Here is a 25,778-nt window from a genome sequence, read left to right on the forward strand (position 1 = left end):
CGTACTTACGTAACTACGTTTCGATTCCGACATCGCGTTAAAATGGATAGGTAGATTACTCTTGATAAAATACTATCACCCGATACAACCAGCTAGATCGAGAGCTTGATCGAACATAAATGAAAACATAAAATACACGCTTCTGTCTCTTTTTTAGTACGATTAAATTATGCTCGAGAGAAAATGTTTAGTCAATTATATAACGCAAACAAATGTCATTCTTTCTCTCTCTCTCTCTCTCTCTCTCTCTCTCTCTCTCTCTCTCGGTTTTTTACATATCTATGTAGGACATGCAGGTATACAAAGTCTGAAATGTTAATGGACGTTCCATCTCTCTCTTTTTCCCCATTTACTATCTCCTTTTCTTCTGTATTTTCCATTTTAACAATGACCAAGGAAAAGCACGACGTGAAAATCGCAAGCATTCTTTCGTATTACGACGGATGGCGTAATAATATTCTCTGAATGGTTCTCGTACAATGGCAAGTTAAAGGGCGAACAGAAGTGTTCTTTTACTCGACTTCTCGCGTTCACCTACGTTTTCACATTATCTAAGAAAGTGGCCAGCCTATTGGTACAATACACTTGCGCGTGACTTCCTCGCAGTCAGGGCAGTTTTTTCCTCTAGTCCCTCGCTCGTGCGAGAAAAGTATTTTCGCAAGACGAATAAACTTTTTCCAACAACCGTATACGACCTGGAGCAACACAGATGTCGCATTACTTCTCTTGTAAATATCGTAGATATATTTTCATATTCTTTTCTCATAAGAAATATAAGTATCGTCGCTTTGACGCAGCATCGATGCTGCTAATTAGCGAGCTATATACTTATGCTCTTTGTCGAGAATCGATACGAAAGGGATTCGCGTATTCTCCTCGCGTTCGTCTTCGAGAGATAAATAAAAAAAAGAAAGACAAATAATGCCTTTTTCCGATATTCTATTCACGTCGCAATATCGAGAATCGAAGTACGATCACCTAAAACAATATATATAGAACAGAATATGTTTGGAAGTTACGTACACTCGTTAAAATTTATCGCTCGCTGGCAACGGATATGGCTCCCGATACTTGCAAGATTTGTCGAATGGATCAACGAATCGTGATTTTACGTAAAGAATTTTTCGTAAAATTCTCTCTCTCTCGAGAAAAGCGCACGTGGAACTTGATCCGTCGTCACGACGACGCGATCTTATCCGATACAAAAAAGAAACGTGAGCGCCGCCGCCGATATAAAAATTTATTCCAACTTTTAACTTTGATTAGAAATTTTCCAAGTGTAACGAGTTTCGAACTATAATTCGAGTTATTTCAAAGTTTAAGTAAATGATCGCAATCCTGTTTTCGTCGGGCGTGTTTATAATTGCCATAATGAGAAGAAGTAAATCACAGGTGGGCGATACTAGCTTTACGATACTAGCATGGCACCGTGTACAATGTACTGTAGATACTCACCGAGCTGCGGTTTAAACTTCTCTTCGGAAGCCAACGGAATTGGGACGGAATTGTGAAACGTCCTAGACAAACTCTCTTTTAACTTTCAAAATCGGGAGCTTTGCTATTTCTCGATTACATCGATGTTTCCTCTTTTCTTTTCTTTTATTTCGCTCTTTTTCACGGAGATCTCTTCTCTTTTTCGACATTACTTCATTCCCGTTTCATATCGTCCTCTTTAATGAGCTTGTTTCTCAATGCTCGCCCTATTTCGAAATTCATTAAAAGACAAAGCTGCCGTATTTTATTCTCTGCACAGGAAGTACTTTAATCGTTTCACAAATGCTCCTCGTTCGATCATTTTCTTTCGCTGGACGATGCTTACGACGTATCGAGCGTTCGCCGTCGCGCAGTTTCTTCCCGACGAATAATTAAAATTCTTTTTCGTACTTTTCAAAAAACGCTCTCCTCTGATTTCTGTCTTCTGAACTTGAATACAATATCGGTAGCTAGGATTTTTTTCTTTTTTCTTTCTTTTTTTTTTGCTCAACCGTTCGAGCCGAGGAAGATGAAAAAAGCGAAGCGAAAAATCGGAAAATGCATTGAATCGGAAAACAACACATTTATACTTGGCCAACAGACTTGTTGTTGAATACTTTTGGGGTTAACGAACGTGAGGCAGCTTTGCGCGGGTAAGCGTGTCCGTATAAAAGAGCTGATAGAGGGAGAGGGAGGGGGAGGGAAAAGCGTATTCACGGTTATAAAATAGCACGTTCCGTTATATCGGAGATAGCTTCGAGCATGTAAAAACGAGAGGATGTCCAATATTTAAATATTTTTCAGAGTTAATTAATCCGATTTAATTATTGCATGCTTTCGCGACTTCTCGAACGATATTAATACGATTCGGCGTATTAATGGTAAAACAAAGGATATGCGACTGACAGGAAACAGCTCGATAAAATTTAGTAGCAAGCTCCTTCAAAGTATTGCTCTTCAGGCCTTATAACTTCTTCTCCGCATACGCTTTTTCCATATCTTTTATGTATTTTTCCCTCTTTTTATAGTTTTCTCTTCGATCGAGATATCCGCGCGACGCGTCTTCTTCTTTCTCCTCTCCCTATTCGCCATGTCAATGAATAAGCTTCGACGCTGCGAGGCTAACGCTCCAAGAGAAACAAAAGCTCGCCCGTATTTCCATTTTATTCCGCTTCTTCTCCCTCCCTCCCACCCTCTCTCTCTCTCTCTCTCTCGGCAACATCCAGAAGCGAAGAATATTTTTATTTCTTTTTCTTTTTCTACTTTTCAGACACGACCGCCGAGTGTGTCTTACGCAATCGTCATTGCGAACAGCTTTTGTTCGTTATAACTTTTGATAGGAAGTACAATTTTTAATTCCGTTTGATGTACTGCACAAATCGGGACGTTATACGAATGCGAGTTTTGCCCGCCTGTCTGCGAACGTCAACTTTTTTTCGACGAATGCTACAAATTGGTAAAAACAAATCTAATCAAATTCCACATTCGGTATATCTACCATAGAGAAAAATAGCTATTCCATACAATTCCAAACAAATAACTCGATGAGTCTCAAAATGATGCCCATTGTAATATAAACAGTTTAAATTTGAAAAGCTTCGCTCTTTCGTTATATTCTTGGATGCGTGGCTACGAGACAGTCGAATCGTTTTTCAAAATTTTCTCTTTTTCACTTTCAATTCTGACAAATAATTTTTATGAATAGAGGGATATAAGACGATGATCCTTTTTCGTTAACGAAGTCAAAGAAGTAGAAGTAAATTGAAAGGAAGCTAATCGCGCTATTTCCGTCTCCTTTTATTTTTATTTCTTTTCCTTTTTTTTTTTTTTTTTAAGCGACAATGTGTGCAGTGTAAACGATAGATCGTTCGTGGGAGAGTCTGAACTAGATAGAATCGCTCGGATATGCAAAGGATGCAGTAATTAAAAGTTAGAAACAGGATCCTGACTATCTGTCAGATACACACCGTGTCTTAAATTCTAGCCGTATGACCCTTTTGTCCGAACGACCTGGTTTTTTTCTTTACGAAGAATAAGCATCGAGCTTTCTCTCTTTCTGTCTCGTCGATTCGCGAATTAAAATTCACTCGTGGGCGTATCGTTCCCGGCGCAAAACAAAGATAAACAAAGAGACAAAAAAGTACACGATTGAAAAATTCGATGGCTCGAGCCATTTCAAGGTCGCTCTACGGTTTTTCTTTCGGGTTTCTCTTTTTTCAAGGATATCGAACGTAATGCCTTTGGAAGTGTACGCTCAAGTTCGTTCGAAATTCAACTAGCTCTCGTCGATCGAGGAAAAGTTTAGGACACTTGGAGACGGAGAGAGGACGTCGTCGACGTCGTTGCCAACTCGGACAGCTGTCAACGACCTCGAAACACTCTCATCGAAACCCACTTCCTGTCTTGCCATATCCTACAACTTTTCTCTCGCGAGCTGATCCTCCATCGAAGAAACTTCCGTCTCTGACGTACCTTCGCCGAGAAGTCCATTGTCTTTCGTCCTTATTACCAAGGACTTTGAAACTACGGTGTTACGTTTGACATCGCTCTCTGCCCCCCATGACTTTAAAAGGGAGATCCACGGTCTGGTCGATCTGTTTCTCTCGCGTTTCTTTTTCTTCTCCGTTTCTTTTGTGGTTTCGAACAAACGGAGACAAGTTGGCGTTACTCTACGAAAGAACGAAAAAACTTGTTTAATTATCTACTTTTTATCCGGCCGTTTATCAGAGAATTTTTCCCTTGCGATTTAACCCGGCGAAGCACGTGTTTCAAAGTGGTCTTCAGCGGTAAAGGTATAAAGGGATGGTTCCGACTTAAAATGTAAATCGAGTGAATCGTCTGGCTCGTTAATCGAATCGATCAAGTGGTAAATTAAGTAGAGGGAGCGAGAGAGAGAGGGAGAGAGACGAAAGAGTTTTTTTTTTTTTTTAAAGAGACGGACGATTAAACGACGGTTGTACCGATAAGGGAATGCAAAAGATATATCGAAAGGTGCGGCAAAGTCGACGGTGCGGTACTTCTCAAGTGGTCTCTCGTCGAGTCGAAGGCACGAGGCCAAGGTTAGATTTCTTTCGACGAAGCAGGATGCCGTATTTATCGTGCCAAAGCATTTTCATCTATTTTCGACATCCACGCGATTGTTGAGAAAACGAGTGATTTTCCCTTTTGTGAAATTCTCGATCGCGAGTTGAAGCCTTTTGAAATTTTTCAACGATCTTCTTTTTTTACGATCGATTCCACTATTTGTATCATTCCGTTGCTCGTCCAAGAAGGGAAAACGCACCTTGGTTTCGCCCTTTTCCCCCGTTCGAATTCAGATTCGTACATGAATCTAGAAAGCCGGAATAAAGGAGTGCTCTTCACGGTAAAAGGACGAAATGCGACTCTCGTTTTAAAGCGAATTCTACGTTATTTCTTTTTTTTCGTTCTTTCTTTGCGAGTAGATACCGAAAACGTCACTTTCCGCAGGAACGGTCACTTTTGTCGTGCGATATAGATATAGATGGCATACAATAGCCATAGAGGACAAACGAATGTGTAGCGGCGTATCTTTGAGAGCGAAAAGAAGAAGAAAAATAATTTAAAAAAAACAGTCTTAGTCCATCGCTAAACCGTATCTCCGTCTCTCGGTACCAATCTCTTTCACCTATTCACTTTTAATTTCATTGTCCTTTATCCAGAATGGAACGAGAAAAATTCTCGCGAGAAATAATCTCCCTTGTGAAAAGCGATAATCGCAACGCGTTACCACGATTATTCGACGAACAAAGCGATTTATTCTCCATTCGAGATTACGAAAAAATTCTCTTTTTTTCTGGAGAAAAAAAAGTTTGCTGGCAAAACTTTGACCAATCAACGAAATAATTAAGGTTAATTGATTTTCAAGGGGAAGCGCGGTACGAATGGACGTGTATAATACTGCCACTTATATTAGACATTTCAATTAAGGGAGAGAGAGAGAGAGAGGGAGAGAGGGAGGAGAGCACGAGCAAGAGACAAGTTCCTTCGTTCTAGCGAGAGATGTATAAACCTCGCGTTGAACCATTGCACTTCTGCGTTCCGGATCCACAAAATACACTCAATGGTTATGCCGTGTTTATCTATCGACGTTTATTAAAGTAACAAGGAATAACAGGATATTGGATTTTATTATTGTTTGACCTACATGTTGAGAATAGTAACGTGGAAATCGATATGAACTGCGCCGTATGTGCGATCTCAAATTTTAACGAAGGGAAAGCATTTTAAAAAGCACGAAGAGTATAATCGTTCGTTATCGTCGAAGAAAATTAAGGTAAAACGTTTCGTTTTAGAATTTGCCAAGAAGTTTCTTATTCGCTCCCTTCTTACCCTCGAGTTGGCAAATTAATTAAGGAAATTCCTCGCGGAATTTTAAGTTGGAATCGAAGATCGTGCGCTTCCGAATCTTTGCCTGTAATAGCTCGCTGTTGATCGCCGAACGATTTCGTCGATTCATGCGAGCGTCGTTTAATCGAAAGTAGAAAGACTTACTTCCTACGGTTTCGCGACAAATTAAAGTTCACCTTTACCGTTGTCGCTACGAAATTCCGCTCGCGCTTCTTCGAGCGGAAGATCCTCGTCAATTTACGAGTACCTTTTATGTGTGTATTCCCGTATCTACGAGATAACTCGCACGGACTTTGCTCTAGGAAATTTCATACGAACTAGCCAATCGTATCGTTTGAAAATTTCTCACGAAAGAGCGGATGTCACGGGGGAAACACAAAATATACGAGAAGAGAGAAGATGGAGAAAGAGTTAGTGTCGTAATTTTAATAAAGTATATATAAAAAAAAAAGTATGAATAACGCGAACGTAAAGAGAGATAAGTTACGGAAGCTCCGGTATATTCGGACCGTTCGTCTCTGTCGGTTCTTAGGAGTTTCTTTGCTTTTAAGGACGCATGTTTTCTTCTGCGTTTATTTCTTTTCTTTATCCTTCCTTTCTAGACTTTCCAGACTGTCTCCTCTTGACCCTGAAACTTAACCATTAGTCTCCGGTATCACCTCTTGGCGGGAAGAGAATAAAAGGAGATAAAAGGAGAAAAATCGAGACGACATTCTTTCGCATATCGTTCATATTTATATCCGATCGATTCTCGATATATTCCCATATCGTTTGTCAATGACATTTTCGTGAAACGTAATCAATACGTTTCTCGTAAAGTTCGATAGAATATATATATAGTCGACTGAAATTTGTAACTGTACCGTCGAGATCTACTTGACGTATTCGCGAATAAACGTATCTCGTTATCGTACTATGAAAATCGAGGGCGAATATCCGACTTTATGATGTAGACGCGATAAATACGTAATATCAAATTTTTCACGTTAAAATCCCGAATAAAGTGCAAATTATGAAGTACAGGAATTGTCGCGTTTCGCCGAGAGAACCGAAAGAGAAAGGTGACACGAATTTTCACGTCTCTCGCGAACCGAGAAGATTTTAGATACTTCTTTCTGTCGTACTCTCGAAAGAACATCAGCGTGAATTATAATTAACGCTAAGGCTAATTTTTCTCTATGGAAAAAAGAAAAAAATCTTTTTTCTCGTTCTCCTTGCTTATATAGCGACGTTAACAAAGGAAAGTAAAGTAACGTCCGTACTTTCGCTTTGCGAGTCATCGAGCATTGAGAGAAGCATTAAAATAATTAGTACCGTGTGAAAATTGGAAGAAGAAACGAAAGGATTATTTGTGGATAACCAACGATAATCACGAGTCGCTCGTAATTTTAGTAGCTTACGATTTTTCAGACAGTTTACGAGACACTTTTCTTCTTCCTTTTTCTTCCTTCCTTATTCTCTTCCATATTTTTCCCTTACAAAGTATCTACCGTTTTCTTTCAAAATTCACGGCACCATTCCGCGATTAATAACGTCGGGGTTAGTTAATGCGAAACCACGTCCGCGAAAAAACCCCTCCACGAGTCTGAACGAGATTTCCGTGCGAAGAAGCGATTTCCTTTCTTTTTTTTTTATTTTTGATACCAATTTCTTTTTTCTACGATTTCTCTCTCTCTTTTTTTTTTTTTTTTACAGTTACTCCTGCGTTTGCATTTTTCTCTTTTTGCCTTGAGAAAGGCTAAATGTACTATTCCCAACGAGTTTATCGCGATGCTACCGTCCCAACTCGTAACTCGTTTTACGTAACGATCAAAGTTGTTGTCTATTTTCACGTACACAGGGTGTATAATAGGGTTTCGTGAGAAAGTAGAGGAAAGTATTAGATACTCATACGGCCATACTTGCATATAGGGTAAGAAAAATAGGTTATTCTATATGGATTATGGAACGCATACGTATGTAAATATGAAATACTCGTGTACATGATCGAAGTACGTAAAGCAATCCGTTGGCTTTCAGAGAACTTCCTTTTCTACTAGAAAGCACTCTCGAAAATTTCGCAGGGTTTCGAAGTCGAAAAATAAACCGTCTAAATTTTTAGACGTAAAATTTTTAGGCTAACTCTCTTTAAGTCTAGGCTACTCGCAGAGATCTTTGAAACGCTGACGTTTCACCGACCGAGAATTTCTCGAGGAGCGACGTAAATTTATAGTAAATTTGTTTCAAGAGTAACGCCCGTCCAAAGCAGTTACGCGAAAGTTATTGTGTATAATAGGAAAGCGAACGAACATTTTGAGGATAAGGAAAAATGACGTGACGATAAAGAGGGACGAAACGATATCGTGATAAAGAGCGCGATAAAGCGCGACATAAAGGGAGCGCTTGGGAGAAGAGAGAGAGAGAGAGAGAGAGAGTGAGCTGTCCGAGTCTATCGAAAATTGGTTCACGTGACTTTTCCAAAACAATTTCACATGCCTCTTAACAAGTTTGACCAAACTTGCGAAAGGAAAGCAAATCAAATATATTCTACGTAAAAAGGATCGGTTTCGTTGATCGTTGATCCTTTAATCCGTCGGAAGAGCAACTATAAATCGTAGCTCGACGAGTTATAACATTACCGCGAGTATTTCCTTTTCTCTTTTTTTCTTACCTTTGACCGCGCTAAGCGAATAAATACGACGATTATTTGCCGGTCGAGAATGGTTTTAACTCAAATGGAAATTCTCTTCTCCGGAATGCAAAGGAATAAAGAAAGAGAAGAAACGTAAGGGCGCGGAAGGAACTTGCGAGTCGCTCGCAAGTTCTTCTTTTTTCTCGCGTCGATGGAATCACGTAACGATAGGTCGGGAAAAAGCGCGAGAAATTTTATTGCAGCTATTCTCGAAGAAAATTTTCGAGAGCTGCGATGCGATGAAATCGGAGAGTCTAATAATACATCCACCGAAATATCTCTTCCTTCGAGTTCGACGTAAAGGCGGAGGAAAGATCACGGGAGATATTTTCTTTGTGCGGTCGAATGAGATTTATGGAAAAAGACGAAAAAACTAAAGTGCGTGTTTGCGTTCGTACGAACGGCGCCGCGAATTTACGGAGAAAATCCAAATTCCTTGGTATCTCGCGTATACCTCGGTATTTCGGAGCGCATGTCGCGGTTCGCTTTCGAAGTCGTTGCTTTTTCAAGCGTCTAAGCTGGTAGGAGCCCTAGAAATTTCGAGGATTTACTTTTTCTCCGATATACACGCGCTGTTTTGTCTACTTGCACTGCGACGTTCCTCTCCACTTAACTTTGACTTCTCTACATGGAATAAAAGGACAAATGAATGTAATATCGTAATCGAGGAGATAAATGCAAAAGAGGGAACGTCGTCCTAGCGCTTCTAACCCACTGCTTGGAAAACTTACGGAAGGTGGTTTAAAAGGGACGGGCAAGAAATATCAGGGTATTAACGCGACAAGCAGAATCTGTATGCGCGATAACGTTTCACGAGCTACGTTTGCTCTCGTTGCATTCGCACGCTGAGAATTAGTCAGCGTGATATTAGATAAGTAAACGAGTAGTACGTGGTCTCGCAAATAAAGCGCGAACGATTACGAAAGAGCAACGACGAGGCCGACGAAAAGAAAAGGATCGACTCGAATCGATCGTTGTAAATTCTTTATCGTTCCCAACTAATACGCGAAAGGAAGGAGAGAAATAAAGGAGAGAAGGTAAGCTTATTTGGGAACGATCCGATCTACCTTCCACGATCGTTAGAATCATTTCCGGCGATATAATAGGATCGTCTTGCGGTTCCGCATAAAGATGCAAATGCTATTAGTTTTTTCTCGATACCTTCGGCCAACCGTGGAAATTTTTCGCTTTCGCGATCGCTTATATCTGAGAAAGATCGGTATGTACACAGGTGCATCTTTATAAAAAATTTCTCTTCTTTCGTCGTTTCTTTACCTTGCCCCCACGAGAAAAACTTAAATGAACCTTTTACTCCTCGAGGCGTTCTATTTACCAGCAAGCGAGATTTATTCATCGCTTGAGAATTTTTCTCTCTGTCTTTTTCGAGACTTTCCTCGCCTTCGGTTATATCGGTAAGATCACACGGTTACCAACGTATTCAACCGTATGCGTTTAAAGCTGCCGCGGAAACAGTTCGTAGCCGGATCACGTAGGCCGCCGCTGGATCAACCGTATGACCCAAATGAAACGTCGCCCTGCTTTTCCCTGCTTCGGCCTGTTTCGTCTACCGTACAAAAAGAAATATACGCGCGATCAAATATGTGAACCGACTGAAATATTCGTCCTACTCTTTCTTCTTTCTGCGTCGCGTAATATCGACCGTTTACCGTACATACGTTCGTTCGTTCGTTCGTTCGTTCGTTCGTTCTTTCGCTCTCGTAACGACACTTGTTATCAACGAACGCGACAATCGCGTGATATACTTCATCGGTCACGAACGAATTTAATAAACGATAATGAGATGGGAATAAAATAAAATCGATTGGAATAAGGGCAGAAACTTAATGAGCCGTGCGAAACGTTGCTGATTAATGTTCCTATACATGGTTCGCTATATATTATAGAAGGTAACGATAACTCGCTGGACGTTCTTCCTGCGAGCGGAAAGTATATTTTTTCCCGTGATATACGTATCTCTATAGATACGTACGTATAGGTGTCGCGTCCTATGCGCATGCGTATTCCCTCGTATATGTACATTCGATAAAGTTACACGGCGAGTGTATTAAAAAGCTCTTGGACGTGATAGGCGAAGGATAACGTTGCGTGAAAAATAAAGACGACCGCGAGAGATCATCGAGTTTATTTCTCTAGAGTGACCCACAGCATAATAATAGAATCTTACGAGAAGATAACAAAAGCTTGTAATTCTTTCTCGCTTATCCCGCGAACTATCCATTTTTTTTTCTTTTCGTTTCTCTCTAATCGCAGTATCTCTCTCTCTCTGTCTCTCTCTCCCTCTCTCTTTACTCCCACGGAATAAATATATTTCCTCCAGCCGAGAAAAAGCTTCGTATCGGACCAGGATTTATACCGTCGTCGAAGGAATGACAAAGAACGTACTCTTTCTTATCGAGAATATCGCGATTCGTCGATTCGTCGTAAATCGAGCGTCTTGGAATTTTCAGATTCCGATGCAATACCGCACATTTATCTTTTTTAAAGAGATATCTATAATACGAATTAGATATGGTCGACTCGTCCCTTATAGGTCGAACGTTCGCGTTCCTTCGGACAGACTTTTATTGTTCTCTCTTCGTCCTTTCCAAAGGTAGAGCAGGATGTATGAACCTTCTGGAGTACTTTCAAAAGAAAATGTAAGGGATAAGAACCGATTGGAGAACGTATCGGCACTTTTTTTTGGCCGTAATGGACACGTTCATTCGCCAAGAAAAACACTGTTTGCCACTTTTGTCGGGAGCAAGGATTACCCGATTTATCTTCTTTATTTCACGCCCTAAGATATTCGTCTTACGTTATAAAAGGGCGGTGGTCTCCGAGATACGACGGCCGTGGGTACGGAGTCGCGAGAAAGACGAGAGAAATACTCGGGAACGTATATACTAGAATTATCATGTTTTTCTCTTCTTTTTTCTTCGCGAAAGCTTACCGTTCTCTTTGTCTCTTATTGAATTTATAGTCTCGTCGAAGATAGCCACGTTGGAGTTGCAGACGTACGCTAAGGTGCTCGTTTCTTCGCGTTAAGCCAGACAGATCATGTGAAACGTGTGCTTTCTAGTCTTGCCTCCGGAAAACTTTTCCTTCTCTTTCTCTTTTTCTCTCATTTTTTTTTGTGTCTTTATCTTCGTCTTACAGTCTTTCGTTTTTCTTTTCGAATTCTTTAGAAGCAAGAACGAACGTTAGAAATGAAGAAATACGTCAATTTCGTCGAACTGTTCTCGTTTTTTTTTCTTTTTTTTTTCTTTTTTTTTATCTTTCATCGAAAGAAGGGAATAGATGGGACTGTAAGGCGAAAGAACTGATCGGAAAATATCGTGCTCGTTCTTTGATCAGAAAAAATGCACTTTGGTTTAAAGCAACCTTATACCCAGTGATAGGATGATAGGAGCGTAACGACAGGATACGCTGTTTACTCTCGTCATAAATGAACCGTGTGCCGAAGATCAAAGTCCCCGAACGTACCTACGCTAGGCATCGTTTAAACGACGACGGCGACAAGGGTAATTACGCAAAATGACGAGATTAGTTAAACGGGAAAAGTAACGAAAGGTCGTTACGTTTCGAAAAGCGTTATACGCGAAGGACGCAACGACGACGAAGACGCGGATCGATTGATTCGTAGAAACCGCACGCGTAGCCACGATTTTGGCCGCACACGAAGCCGCGAACGTTGCCGCAGTCGCAGCCACGGGAGAAACCCCTCTTCTCGTTGTCGAAATTGTTCAACATTGTCAACGTGCGCCCATTGTATCCCTCGATTTCGTTATTTCGTTCTTTGTGCAATAATAACGAGAACAACGTTTCGTTATAAGAGGATTGTATTATTTTTATACGCGGGTAGAGTAATGATTTTTACTGCGAGGGAAAATGTTTGTCAGCCGTTAAAAAGAAAATATATAGATTAATATATATATAATATAAAAAAATTTATATATATATATATATATATATAGAGAGAGAGAGAGAGGGAAGGAGAGAAAATCCTCGAGCGTTTTCCCGTTTGGAAAAATATAACGTTTAATGATTCTATAAATCGTTTGGCCGTTCCGTGCAATTAGAAGAGCAAATAGAGTAAGGGTCGAGAGGACCTTGGAGTCCCGCTTCGCCGAAGCGAACATAATGGATCACCCTTTCCTTTTCTTTCACTTTGTTTTTCGGTCAACGAATCGTGGGGGTAAATAAATGATAAGAAAACGTCGCGTGGATTCGTTTCGTTGTTAGCCAGAGAGATGGAGGGGAATTTTACAACCGCGAGTTAACTCGCTACGCGAATAACGGCGAATATCGCGATAGCGATGCAAATCGGATTTTCTTGTATCGCGGATAACGATAGGGCTAGTAGCGGACAAGATTACGAGTCGATAGACACGCCGATTAGAGGAGGAAGGATAGAGTTTTGGTTTCCACTTTCGCGAAGCTAATGGAGTTCGTTACTATCGGCGTAGGATCTAGTTAGGTATATAGGATTAGGGGTAGTTTATCTCTCCCCGATACTCGAACGAACTCTACGAAGAATTAGTTACCCTATGGTCCGTCGATCCGCTTTTAACCTCTCCTCGATCCGAGCATTTTTCTTACAAATGCCGTGCTACTTCGTAAGGATTCGATGTCATCGAAGACGGCCAAGTTTCACAGACGAGAATTATCGCTCCGATGAAACATCGTCTAATGTTAATTCGACGAAGACGTTGACGCGACGCGATTGCTCCTGCTAATCGTGGTGGCTTATATTAATAACGCTAATAAATATCGGTATAACGTAAGCGGCTTACAAGCGCAATCGGATCTCTATACAGTTTTAATTGGACACGGCCCAATTTACGCCATATCGTCCGTTAATCTCATTTATTTTAACTCGGCCAGGAAAACATGACTAGAAAAACTTGTCAAGTACGTAGGTACCCACGAAACTACGCATCGCGCAAACGAACCTCGTTAAGGATCAATTTATTTACGTTTTTGCGTTTCATCGCGGATTCGATGGGGGCAAAAAAAAAAGAAAAAGAAAAGCAGGAAGAAAAACGAAAACAAAGGAAAAAGAACAAGCTTTTTAGATAATTACTCGGCCGGTTTCGTTTTCGCGAATTGTTTACGAATTTTGCAAGTTACGAGCACGTCTCGTTATGCTACATTTATTCGCTCGACGAGTAATTAAATTCTCCCTCGAAAGTGGAATTTTAAAAGTTGCACGAGGTAGGTTGCGCGTCTAGATACGATCTTCCAGTCGATAAACGATACATTTTTCGATGGCTATTTTCGACGTATATTTTCGCGTTCATGCGTGAAGGGCCTTTTTCCTATTCTTTTTAAAATCTCTGACAATGGACGATAACGTTTCCGACGGAGAACAAAAAACTAGTCAAGATAATTCGCGGACTCTTTTCCGTTTCTCCTTCCTTTCTCGGAACCATTATACCTTCGTCGTCCATCGCACGAAGCTTACGAAGTAAACGAATCCTTCGTTATCTAACGCTTTCGCCGGCCCGATTATCGTTTCGTCGATTAATCGATCTCTCTCGTTCGTCCTCCCTTTGAAACGTTTTTTTTTTTTTTTATATATAATTTTCAATAGAAAATCTTAGCTCGAACAACATGGTCGCACGAGTAAAGCTTATTTGAACATTCAGGGATTTGGATATTATCGGATGCTCCGAATCGCGACAAAAGGATCCTTCCAAACGGCGCGGGATTCGTGCTCCGAAACCTACGTCCTTTGTGCCACTGCGGCTGGTTACCTTAATAGAGGATACACAAGGGTTTCGGAGATCTCGCAAACCACAAGTATTTAGGATAGAGAACGCCTGGTTTACCAAAGCCATCCGTATGCGACATGTTCGATATCGCGAAAGCTGATAGACGGTCTTGCTTCCCGTAATGGAGGGTCAAGGCGAGCGATAGGGCGAAAAGATGTCGAATCGACCTTCTCCTTCCACCCTTCCATACGTCTTACTCGTCGTTTCCCGCTGCCGTTACTACCGGGAGAATGTTTTCTACCGATAGAGAGAAATTTACCGATTCTTGTCATTTCATGAGAGAGCGCCTTGCGTGTTCGTTCGTTCGTTCGAAACGGTTGACCTAGATCCAACAATAATGAAATTTCTTAAGAAGCAAAATCACGAATAAATTTTCTAGTAGCCGTCGAATCAACGAATCCATTAAATACGGGTCGGTAGCTTCAATGCAAGAGCAGCTGGAAAAGCAAAGAGAGATATAACTAATCGCGCAAGTACGGCGCGACGGACGTGCGTCCGTTCTCTCGGCGGTTCAACGGTGAACTGATATCGTCCTTCGTATATAAATAGATCGTGGCTCGACTTTGTTTGTATTATGTAAACAAGTTTGTTGCTTCAGTGCGATCGTAGTCTTCCTGGTTTACAAGCGTACGGTAGGTTCATCAGCGCGTTCTATTATTTGTAATCATCGAATTCGAACGAACGTGCTGGGTAATTCGAATATAGTCGATAGATCGACCTCGACGAGGCTTCGTTAATCCGTATTCTCTCGACCGAAATACGCGATATCAAGGAAACAAAGTGCGCGAGTCGCAAATAATCGATGAAATCAACGTTCATAGATCGGCGAGCGATTTTCACGACACTGGCAACGGAATCGTAATTTATTTTTCAGGATTGGGCGGAACGGTGAAAGGAGTCCGTACAGACAGAGATGATAGAAAGGAGAGACGGAGAGAAGAACGGCGAGAAGATCGGAAGCGTCCTGAATGGAAGAGAGGCGGCGGCCGATTGGTCGGTACGATTCGGGGAGAAAGAGAGAGAGAAAGGATCGAGGTGAACGCGCTGGATAGAGATAAGGGAAGGAAGTAGAAAAGAAGGAAGGATCTCGTCTCGTTGCTTGTTCCTCGTCGCGGTAGTAGGCGGTTATCAGCGGCTGCGAACGATGAAGTCCGCTTGGTGGTTCGTGTCCTTGCTGATGACGCCGGTGTTAGCCGGTCTACCGGAGGGTACCGTAACGCGCGGCGAAAGTGGAGTTAAAATCGGCACGGGAGAGAGAGGAACGACGACGCCGAGAGGCACGAGAGGTAGCTCCGCGGTAAAGATAGGGGAGGGCGGATTTCCAAACTCTACGAGGAAAAGAGTGCTCATGACGACCTCGACGACGACCGCGCCAACGACGACGATCACGACGACGATGCTCCCGTCGAGATTCACTTACACCCCTCAATCCTCCGTGGGAAACAATCACAATAGCACTTACTTGAAGGTGAGATCCCTCTATCCATCTTTCTCCGCTAATGATCTCGCCATTTTATACGGGATATGCCTTCGCTAGGAAAACCAAAGAGAAAGACCAAGAGAGAAGATATCTCATCCTCCGATCTTCCTTCGATTATACCGTGGCTTCGAACTACTTCGGTCCGCGTCCTTTTCCCTCCCCCGATATATATCTTCTCTTCTTCACGTCCCAAGGAGCGTGAGCGTTCGCGTTCTATTCATCGGTAACAATCGATTTATGCAACAGGTGTGCATCGGTTCGTTGCGCCATAATAAAGTCGCAAATGCTCCTACTTTTCGGCTTTTTAATCGTATCCGTTTCCTACACGAGTATCGTTAAAGACTTTACGAGAAAATTCACGGGATAAAGCGACGAGAGAGACGGAGGAAAAGAGAGAGAGAATTCTCTCTCTCGTTATTTGACGATTCTCTTGATTATCTTATCAGCTAAAAGCTCCTCTTACAAGTTCCCGTTGATATCGCTAGAATTTATTTCCGAGGAAGAGCGTTTTTACGTCGCACCGACGCAACTTCCTTAAATTTATTCGATCGCGAAACTTGCTACGAGAGAGCGAGAGCTATTTATTCGTTCATTTATTTATTTTTTTCCGACGAACGTTCGTCGAGTGTTCTCATCCGTCTGACCTTCGCGTCCGTGAGACGTCGAAAACGCACTTTCTCGCTTACACGTCAACGTCCGCGTACGTAGCGACTCTATACGTTTCTCGTAATGAGCTTCGCGCGGAAATAATATCTTTTTCTCTCCTTCGTATTATTTTTTTCGTACTTTCAACGTCCATTCATCTCGCGCGGCGCTTAAATCGCTTTCATGTCCACTCGTTAACTCGCCAACTCGAGTTTCACGGCAGGTACCTACGTATTATCGTATCGTTCGTGCACGTCTTCTCAAATGCAGCCAACACTTTCTCTTTTTTCGAGAGTATTACGAAATATTATCGTTTGCACTTTTCTTCTCGTCGTTCATCTCGTGACGACCGTTTCCTTTATTACGCTCGTTTCGCGGGTTTGTCTATCGCGTTAGCGGACGAATATAACGGGCGTAGCGAAACATTTGTTACGATCGATCGAAGAAAGAATAATTTTGCTCGACAGGTCGGCATGATGGTGCCGTACAAGACATTCGGCGTGAGGGATTACACGAAGGCCGTGACCTCGGCGATAAATATGCTTCAGAAGAGTACGAGAGGGCCAAGGCTGGGGCTCTTTCAAAACCACGACATACACGTGAAGATATCGATGATGGAACTTACGCCTAGTCCGACAAGTGAGTCAGACTTTATCGTTCCTTCTTCTTATCGTATTCCCTTTCTTTTCTATCTCTCTTTTTTCTATTTTTCCTTTAGTTTTTGTCAACGCGCGGATGTACCGAAGATCTCTCGAATAAAGGTTCCTCCAAGGGTTCTCCCATTGCGACGGGATATCTATCTTCCCTTTTCACCGATACGACAATAAAATAACTCCGCTCGGAGAGCCGTCGCGAGATCCCTATCTGTCCCCCATCTTCAAATATTAATTCCCGTTCCACTCTCCGACGTCCGATTTAAAGAGGAAATGCGTCGATTTAGTGACTCGTCGAATCGAACGATCGCAATGCTCGTGGAAGCGAGTAACGGAGAAGCGGAAGTTAACGTCCAAGTTCCTTTCTTTTTTTCCGCTTTTGTTGTTTCTCGAAATTCGTCCCGCAAATTGCACTCAAGGGAGCTTGACGGATGCACCGTCTGTTTGTCGCTTTTAAATTCATTTCATCCGAAAATATCGTATTACCATACTCTTGAAAAGCATCTCCCTCTCTCTTCTCTTTCCTACTTCGAGCGGCCTCATTCAATCTCCGTTGTACGTACGCCACACGTACGTATTTACGTACGCGAAAAGGAGTGCGTTTCGCGAGTCGTAAAGTTTAAAGCGACGTATGAAAGACGAGATAAAGATCGCTTTTGAATGACGTTGAAACTCCTCCTTGTCGGAGTAGGATTCGCGTTTAACCGTAGTTTTGTATCATAAATTCGACTGCATCCTCGCTCCGCTGCGCCAAAGCTCCTTCTTTCCGAGATAAAAATTCGAAAGGGCCTCGAGGTTCCCTTTCACGTTGCATCTCTCGTTGCATATCCTTTTACCGTCATTAAGAAGAGGTCGTTAAGTCGCTAAACGTCCTCGTTGACAAATCGAATCGAGAAGCTATATGTTTGTCTTTGAGCTACGATTTACGTGATTTTATTCGATCGAATCTAATCGTCGGAACGAACTTGTCGTTGATCGAGAAAAGAGAGAGAGAGAGAGAGAGAGAAGAAAGAAAAGAAAGTAAACGGTAAAAGACGGATAAAAACGGTATAAGCGATCGAATTATAAATCGATCGACTCGTGATCGAGTTTGGTATCTAATCGAAAAAGTACGCACAGTGGAAGATAGATTATTCATCGGTCTTTTCTATCCCGAGGCACGCGCCCACAAAGCTCGTTCTTTTTTGATCGCAGTTACGATCGTTTCCTCTTTCGTTTCTTTTTTCGCAATTTCTTCCAAAGGTTAGGTTAATGATTCGAGGAATTTCGTAATAAAGAAAATATCTTTTATCCGGTCGTTTCGTTTTATAAAATAATCTCGTAGAATAATTCCGTAGAATTTTAAATTGCGCGAAAGGTACGTAACAACGGTATGTTTTCTATATTTTATAACAAGCCCCTCGTTATCACTCCTTTTTTCTCATACTCCTTATTATTAGAAAATTCTTGCTTCCGTCGTAATGCTATTATTCAACGTTTATTCACCGTTGTTACATTATTACGTCACGATATTACTACATTTCCTTTAAAAATGTAAGATTTCTATACGTATCGCTGACCCGGATCGTACATCCCAATAATCGTACTGGAATAGGAGGAATCGGAGTAACGGAAAACGAGAGAATCCTTTCATCTTCGACGAAAAGTTTGCAAAAGTTCCCTGATTTACATCGCGCGCCGAGTTTGCGAGACTTTGTAATTGCGTGAAATATGTAACGCGTGGGGGTGTATCTGCGATATTAAAGGAAGCTTTGGTCGTAAGTACAAAGAGTTGTAGAACGTCGACTGGAATAATTAGGAGTACATAAGTAATAAAGTTCGCGTTGCCTTTATTTCTTTTTTCTTCCTTCTTTTTCTTTTTGAATCCTTCGTTAAAGCGAGTAATCTCATAATTTCAAAAGTAACGTTCTCTTCTAAAGTTATTTGATCGAGGTTAATATTGGGAAGGATACGAGCGAGTAAACACGTACGTTTCGTCGTCGATCGGTGAATATTGTATCGAAAAAAGCGACGACGACGGTCGGTCGGTCGGTCGGTCGGTCGGTCGGGCGCCAAGGATACCAATGATTGTTTCGAGTTAGACGAGTGCCGTCTCTTCCAAAGCAAAGTTTTTCGCGTTCTCTCGCGCGTACTTTCTTGCAATGGCAGAAGAAGATGACAAGATTTTAATGACGGTATGGATGGCACCCAACCGGACATTGGGTGCAGGGAGAAACGAATCGACCGCAGAGCAAATTGAACATCGCGGTTAAACGCGAATTTTGCGGCGGCTGACATGTTCTCGAAAGTAAATCCTGCGGTTTACATCCGTGATCGATACGCCTCTCGATTTCCGTCTCTCTTTCTCTCTCTCCATTCCTCTTTTTTGATATCATACGTACCTACGTACGTACGTATCACTCGAAGGCAATCTCTTCCCTCGTTACGATACCTTTCATTAACAGCAATCGTGAAATAGAAAACGACGATCGTATCTCGATATCGCGAAACGTTACACTTTGCTCGAAACGTAACGAAAATCGATTCCCGTATCCGATCCTTTTTACTCGTTCTTTTCTTTGTATTTTTCATTAACCTGTATATGAGCCCCTCCCATCAATTCGAAACGTTAGCTTCCTTGCATTTTGCAAGAGTGGAAAATGTAAACGTTCGGAATAATGATAAATAACGAGTCGGCGTAAAAACTCGTTGAAAAATTAACTCGATAATCCCAGTAAATTTAACACGGTTAACATTTTATCCACATGAATTTGTAAAGGATACATGCAAATTCGATGAATAGCTACGTACTCGTTCATTGAATCTCCAACGAAGGGTTACTTGTTTTAAATGGAAAGAGAAAAATGGGAAGAGTATGAACGAAGAGTTTAAATGAACGAATGTATTTCAAGGCGTAACTTTCCTTCGATCGAAGAGAGGGAGAGAGAGAGTGAGAGAGATAGGAGGGTGGAAAAATCGTCGATAGGTAAGGAACGGTGGTCAATGAGATACGACGAGAGAATAATCGAGCAGTGACATCCCACCACGACATGCTGTATCAAAGAGGATGTTGTTTAAGCCAGCACAGCTTCCATCTACTCATCGTCGGCTTTTGTTAACGTTATAGGAGAACCGAAGGAGCGATACGGTTAATTTTCTCACGACGATAACGACGAGGACAACAACAAGGAAGATCCGATTCATCGAGAAAGGGAGCTTGTCGTGGTTTCGTCGAGCTCGCGTCTAGCTAGTCTCCTACATAAATCCGATTAAATAGAGCGATCGAGGCCTCGAAGGTAGAGCAGAGAGAATCGTGCTTTCGTAGAAATTGCAAGCTCCTGCCATCTGCCGAAGGACCATGTAACGTTTTTACTCGGGAGCTTTCTCGCTAGAGCAACTGACTCCCCTTGTGCTTTCCCAAGCTCCACACATTGAACTCTAACATAGAGAGACATTCGCCGGTAATGGAATTGTCCGAGTATCTTTCATTTCCATAAAGGCGAGCCGAAAAATTTTGCGGTCGACACGTAATTTATGACATGGGATAAGCCAACAGTTTTGCCACTTTGACCTCTTTGTGCAAAATTGTGCACGAGACAGAAAAAGGAGAGAGAGAGAGAGAGAGAGAGGGAGAGAGGGAGAGAGAAAGGCCGAGAATCGCGCGTTCCGAGGAGAACTCGCCTTTTCATAATTGGTGTTTCCTTTGATTCGAGCTAACTTAATTACGATCAAATGTTAGCGTTAATTCCGACAGCGAGCGATTAATTGTAGCAGCGAGATGCTTCTTCTTGCGTTATCTCTCGAAACGATAGGGAGAATGAAAAAGCTCGGGGAAGGGTCGATCTTCTCTTTCGCTCGGCAACATTAACTCACGCTGACGCAACCCTAACGAACGCCCGTAAAAACGTGCCACGTCGAATATGCTCGAGGAGACACTTTCCTCGTTATCTCGAAAGAAAGCGAAGCGGGAGAATAAAAAAAAAAGAAAGGAGGAAAGGAGAAAAAGACCGAGCTGGCTGATCGATAGGCCGCTCGTTTCCGAAAGTAGGCCTAAGTTTACTCGATAGTCACTCGTCGGCCACGTTCCACCCACGATTTACTTTTTCGATCTCTTTATCCCTCTCAGCCCTTTCGGAATCCTCCTTGCAAAGTGACTGTCGGATACAAGAAGAATTCTTTCCGACTAGCGGAGAAGGTACTCTCGAAAGAGGACAAGAACAAAGCCAACTTACGACACTACGATCGTTTCCCCATCCTCCAACTTCTCCGTATAGTCTACCCGGACTATAGACGAGTAGAACGTCCAGCGAATACCACAGCAAATTCCAAAAGCCAACTATGGCAGGATCGCGAATTTGATCGCATTCAGGACACACCTTACGTATTCTGCTGGGAAATCACGATACCTCCTATTATCATATATACTCGTCAACGTTCCACATTTTTCGTCGCTTTCAAATGTCGCCGATATCGTCGAAAATCTTTCCCCTATACCGACGAAATTCGATAGTAGAAGGTATTTGCTAATTTTTCATTCGATAGAAATTTTACGTTAATCAAGTTCAACGAAGTTAATTAGCTTTCCACGCTCGGATTTCACTGGAAAATGAATTGAAATGTACATTATCTGCGAAAGCTCGATCAACGTTCTCGCTAAACGCATACCAACATCGCTATCACAACCACCCGCAGGCAGCATCAGGCTGTCGATCGAACATGCTCTATAATTAGCAAAGCATAATTTTCTCATGACATTCGAGTTAATAGCTCTTGGTTTCGGTGCAAATATCAAAACGTCGCTCGATTCAAAGCGATCTTTGTAGTTTTAAAGATAAACGCGGCCGAAGAAACTCGAGGGGTAACGCGACTGAGAAAAAGAGAGCTCGTCGTTGTACTCGTAGTTTTGTTTTCTTTCGTCGGACCTGCTCGGACCTTTTCTTCCTTTTTCGGAGAATAACGCAACCCCTACTAAGGATTTTCTCTGTTTTCGTCGAAGAGTACTAACGAAAATACGCTGTTAGTCTCGCGGGACGCGTTTGTGTTTTCAAAGAGAAGCGCGAAAAGAAAGAACGAAAAGGAGCGCGAAGGAGTCTAAGGTCGGGAATAGTTAGAAAGACGAAAAATATGTAAAAATGTGTAAGAAAAAGGCACCGAGATTAGGTCCCATTGAGAAAGCTCGGATAAAGTATTAGAGTGTGACTCACTCGCTTTCTAAAAGCCACCTTGAAAGCACGCTCCTATTTTCTTGCACTCTTACGAAACTCCCTCGCGATTCGTTCTCGCTTCTTTTTCCCGAGGGTGAACTTCGAAACGTGAGACTATAATCGAAACATAGAGAGAGAGGGAGAGAGAGAGATACCGGGAGTCTAGAAAATACTCGCAAGCTAAATTTCAACGAGACCAGGGGAATTCCCAGGAGGTCGAATTTTCGCATCCCTTTCGTTTTCTTTGCCACCAAACACAATGTATCTTTGATTCGAATTTAAACGTTAAGTAGGGTATATCTTTCAAAGGTGTTCTTCCCACGGACATCCTCTCTATCTCTTTCACCTCAATAACGATCATAGAATTTGTCGAAACAGAAGAAGGTTATTACATTTACATCGAAATGGTTTCTTCCTTTGTAAGAGAATTTGAAAGGAAAGCTATTCCATTGCGTTATATGCAACGTCATTTATAAGTCTTCCTTCGAGGCTTCCCATCGAATCGTATCATTGCAAATTTTCTAATCGATTCGACGAACGAATCTTACAGTTTTCCGATATTATCATCGTCGTTAGCGAAGGAGAGACGCCCTTTCTCTCGGTTCATCCCACGAGTCGACGAGGGTAGCAACCGACCGAGGAAGGGTGCGAACAAGAATAAAAAAGAGAGAAAGAGAAAGAGGGAGAAAGTTGGTCTTGCATTATGCAGGAACACGGAGTTCGCTTATTCTTTCGTTTCTACTCACCGAGGAATACACTGCTCTTTCCGCGCATCGCGCGTACAATGGACAACGTTCGTTCCCTTTACGAGAGAGAAAAAGCGCTCTTAAACCAAACGACACGATTGCTTCAAAATTTTACGATATTCTCGGTTCACCGATTTCGAGTATTCTTAAAGAATCATTGCTCTTTTCGAGAAACGGGAAATTATATTACGTAGATAGCTACATAATATATATATATATATATATATATATATATATATATATATATATATATACCTAAAGATAAATCGAAGAGAGATGATTTTAGCTATCGAGCTCCCTGCCAATATATGACTTTTCCTAAAAATTTTCGATAATTCGGTAATTCGCGATTCGAATGCCCCGAGAAGTAGGGCGCCAGCGCACACACGTTGGTTGCTACACTAGCCGATATCTGTACGTACGAACGAGGAGATGGGTTGTCGATCCTCGAAGGATGGTTGACACGAAATTAAATTTCCCAGATCGATTGCCAATCGATTTGGAGGCGAAAGGACGAGCGAGAGATTGACATCGTGCCTAGCGTTCCGCGTTTATCGGAGTCGATAGAAAAAAAAAAGAAAAGAAAAAGAAAAAGAAAAACAATGAAAAAAGGACAAGAAGAAGAAAATTAAAAGGAGATAGAAAAAGCAAAGAAGGAGGGCTGGAAAGGTCCGCTTCGTCTGAATAAAATAATAGTAGCGAGGACTGCTCGGGAGGTGGATATTTTGAGGGTGGCATGCGAGGGTGAATCACGACTTCGAAGGGGGAGAAAGAGAGACAGCTTAAAAGCGTTTGGCGGCGAGGAGGTGTCGTCATGGAGACAGGGGGTCGAAGGCATGCGCGGGAGGTGCGCGCGAGCGCATTAGGGCGATCCACGTCGTGCGGTGGAGCACAACACGGGGGCTGCTTTTTCGCTTTGGCACACCCGGGCTCTCTGCTGGCTGGGCGGTGTCTGCAGCCTTCACTTTCCTCTCGAAAATCGAAGGCTACGGGGCTGCTGACCGGCACTTTTTTTCTTCCTCTCTTCTCTCTCTCTTTCTCTCTCTTTCTTTTTCTCCTTTTCCTTTTCTCCATCTCTCTCTCTCTCTCTCTTTCTCTGCCTCCCTGCCTCCCACCCTTCCTCTCATCCCCTCTCTCTCTCTCTCTCTCTATCTCTCTACCTATCTATCTTATCTATCTCTTATTTCTCGTACCCATCGCAATCTCCCTTTTTCATCTCTGTCACTATCGGTCCCGCGAAGAGTCGACACACGTGTGCCAAGGAAGACAAGGGAAAGTAATAAAAAGAGGGGGTGAGGAGAGGACGAGGAGCAGGAGGAGGAGGAGGAGGAGGAGGAGGAGCAGGAGGAGGAGAAGGCGTGCATCGTCGGATCAGTGAAAGTGTCGAACCGACAGCCGCGTAAACATCGTGAATCGTCGTGTATGTACGTGCACGCTCTAGGGACTGCTGATATTTCGGTCGGGGGTGGACGTGTGCGGCGCTGCCAGCCGCAGGAATAAAAGGAAACGGAGACGAAGGAGAACGAACTTGTCGATGACAGGATGATTTTTGCTATCCGTCTAAGGGAATGCGACTCGTACGAGGGAGTACGCGGCCTTCTCAAATCGTGCCTTGTTTAGCGTGCGAGAGAGATAGAGGAGGAACAACAGCTGACTCCACCGAGTCGGGAGAAGTCGGGAGAAATGCGGAAACGGTTCTCGACTTTGTCCGAGACATATTTTTATCCGAGAGATCATCGTGGACGACGACGAGTTTCGCACGATCGAGAATCGAGTTGACCTGATTTCGTCCTTGGACGAATGCAGGATCGATCCTCCACGAGCTTGTGCCTCTCTCTCTCTCTCTCTCTCTCTCTTGTATTTCTCTGTTGTCCTCTCTCGACCGTCTCGTTTCGTTCCGTCTTACTCGACCCACGCACACGCACCCACGAACGAAACTTTCAAAAGGATTACGGCGCTTGCGACGATTTTAATCGAGAATAAAACCTCGTCGTTCTGGCTGATCCCGATGATCTCTCACCACTGCCAAATCCACGCGATCTATTCTCGGGTATTTTCTTGGAGAAGGTACGTAAATCTCTCTTTCTCTCTTTCTCTCTTTCGCTTTCTCTCTCTCTCTCTCTCTCTCTTTGTTTCTCCGTTTCTATCGCTCGTTCAATGGAGGATACTCTTCGAGCCTCGAGTACTACGTTTCATAAACACGCGCGAACCACTGTGTGGTCTGTCGAAAAACAAAGCGCGTTTTGTAACTGACGTGATAAATGACTACTCGAATCTACGAGAATCTATCTCTCTTTCGCTCTCCGTCATTTTCCAGCGTCGATATGAAACGGTTCGGTCCACTCTCGAGGCGTACTCGAGGCGCACACAATGTTTCGATTAATTCACAGAGAGATTATTGTTTTTTTTCCGCTCTCGCGTTAAACGCGCGTTTCCTGAACTATAAACAGAATCCTCTCCTAAACCTGGGATAATTAATTATTATCGAAACTTTGCTATCTCCTATGAGAGAGATAACGTTATCGTTAAATACACACACCCTTTAACCCATAAACGCGTTCACATCGATATACAAGAGAATTTATGTTCGTAAATATTTGAAGACTCGAGAGTGGCACGATGGAAAATATTCTACACAAGTTGGAGGAAACTTTGTAAATTTTCTAATAATTATGAAATATTGGTGAACGAAATGAGCGCGTTTTCCTTACTCGCTCGTACCTCACCACGTGCTAGTATTTAGGGCCTAAGGGCTAAAAGAGTTTTCCTCTTATCGATTCTCTCC

The 25,778-nt window shown here is 42.5% G+C and overlaps 2 protein-coding genes across 9 annotated transcripts in view; one reads left to right on the plus strand and one right to left on the minus strand.

Moving 5' to 3' along the window:
• Positions 1 to 23,217, minus strand: part of LOC127063886 (trichohyalin-like) — a 44,820-nt gene extending 21,603 nt beyond the window's left edge. Inside the window, exon 1 of the mRNA XM_050994169.1 lies at positions 22,994 to 23,217. Coding sequence (XP_050850126.1) covers positions 22,994 to 23,021 — 28 coding nt within the window. The 5' untranslated portion in view covers positions 23,022 to 23,217. The remainder of the gene's footprint in view (positions 1 to 22,993) is intronic.
• Positions 1 to 25,778, plus strand: part of LOC127063881 (glutamate receptor ionotropic, NMDA 2B) — a 64,272-nt gene that overhangs the window by 12,189 nt on the left and 26,305 nt on the right. For 5 of the 8 annotated variants that reach the window (XM_050994151.1, XM_050994153.1, XM_050994152.1 and 2 more), the window contains exons 2-3: positions 15,161 to 15,754; positions 16,879 to 17,050. In XM_050994151.1, the coding sequence (XP_050850108.1) occupies positions 15,431 to 15,754; positions 16,879 to 17,050 (496 nt within the window). In that variant the 5' untranslated portion in view covers positions 15,161 to 15,430. Of the gene's footprint in view, positions 1 to 15,160; positions 15,755 to 16,878; positions 17,051 to 23,281; positions 25,061 to 25,778 lie in introns of those variants that run through there. The other 3 variants (XM_050994155.1, XM_050994157.1, XM_050994159.1) reach the window with 2 other exon arrangements.

Source organism: Vespula vulgaris, chromosome 5 (genome assembly GCF_905475345.1).
Source record: "Vespula vulgaris chromosome 5, iyVesVulg1.1, whole genome shotgun sequence".
NCBI lineage: Eukaryota > Metazoa > Arthropoda > Insecta > Hymenoptera > Vespidae > Vespula > Vespula vulgaris.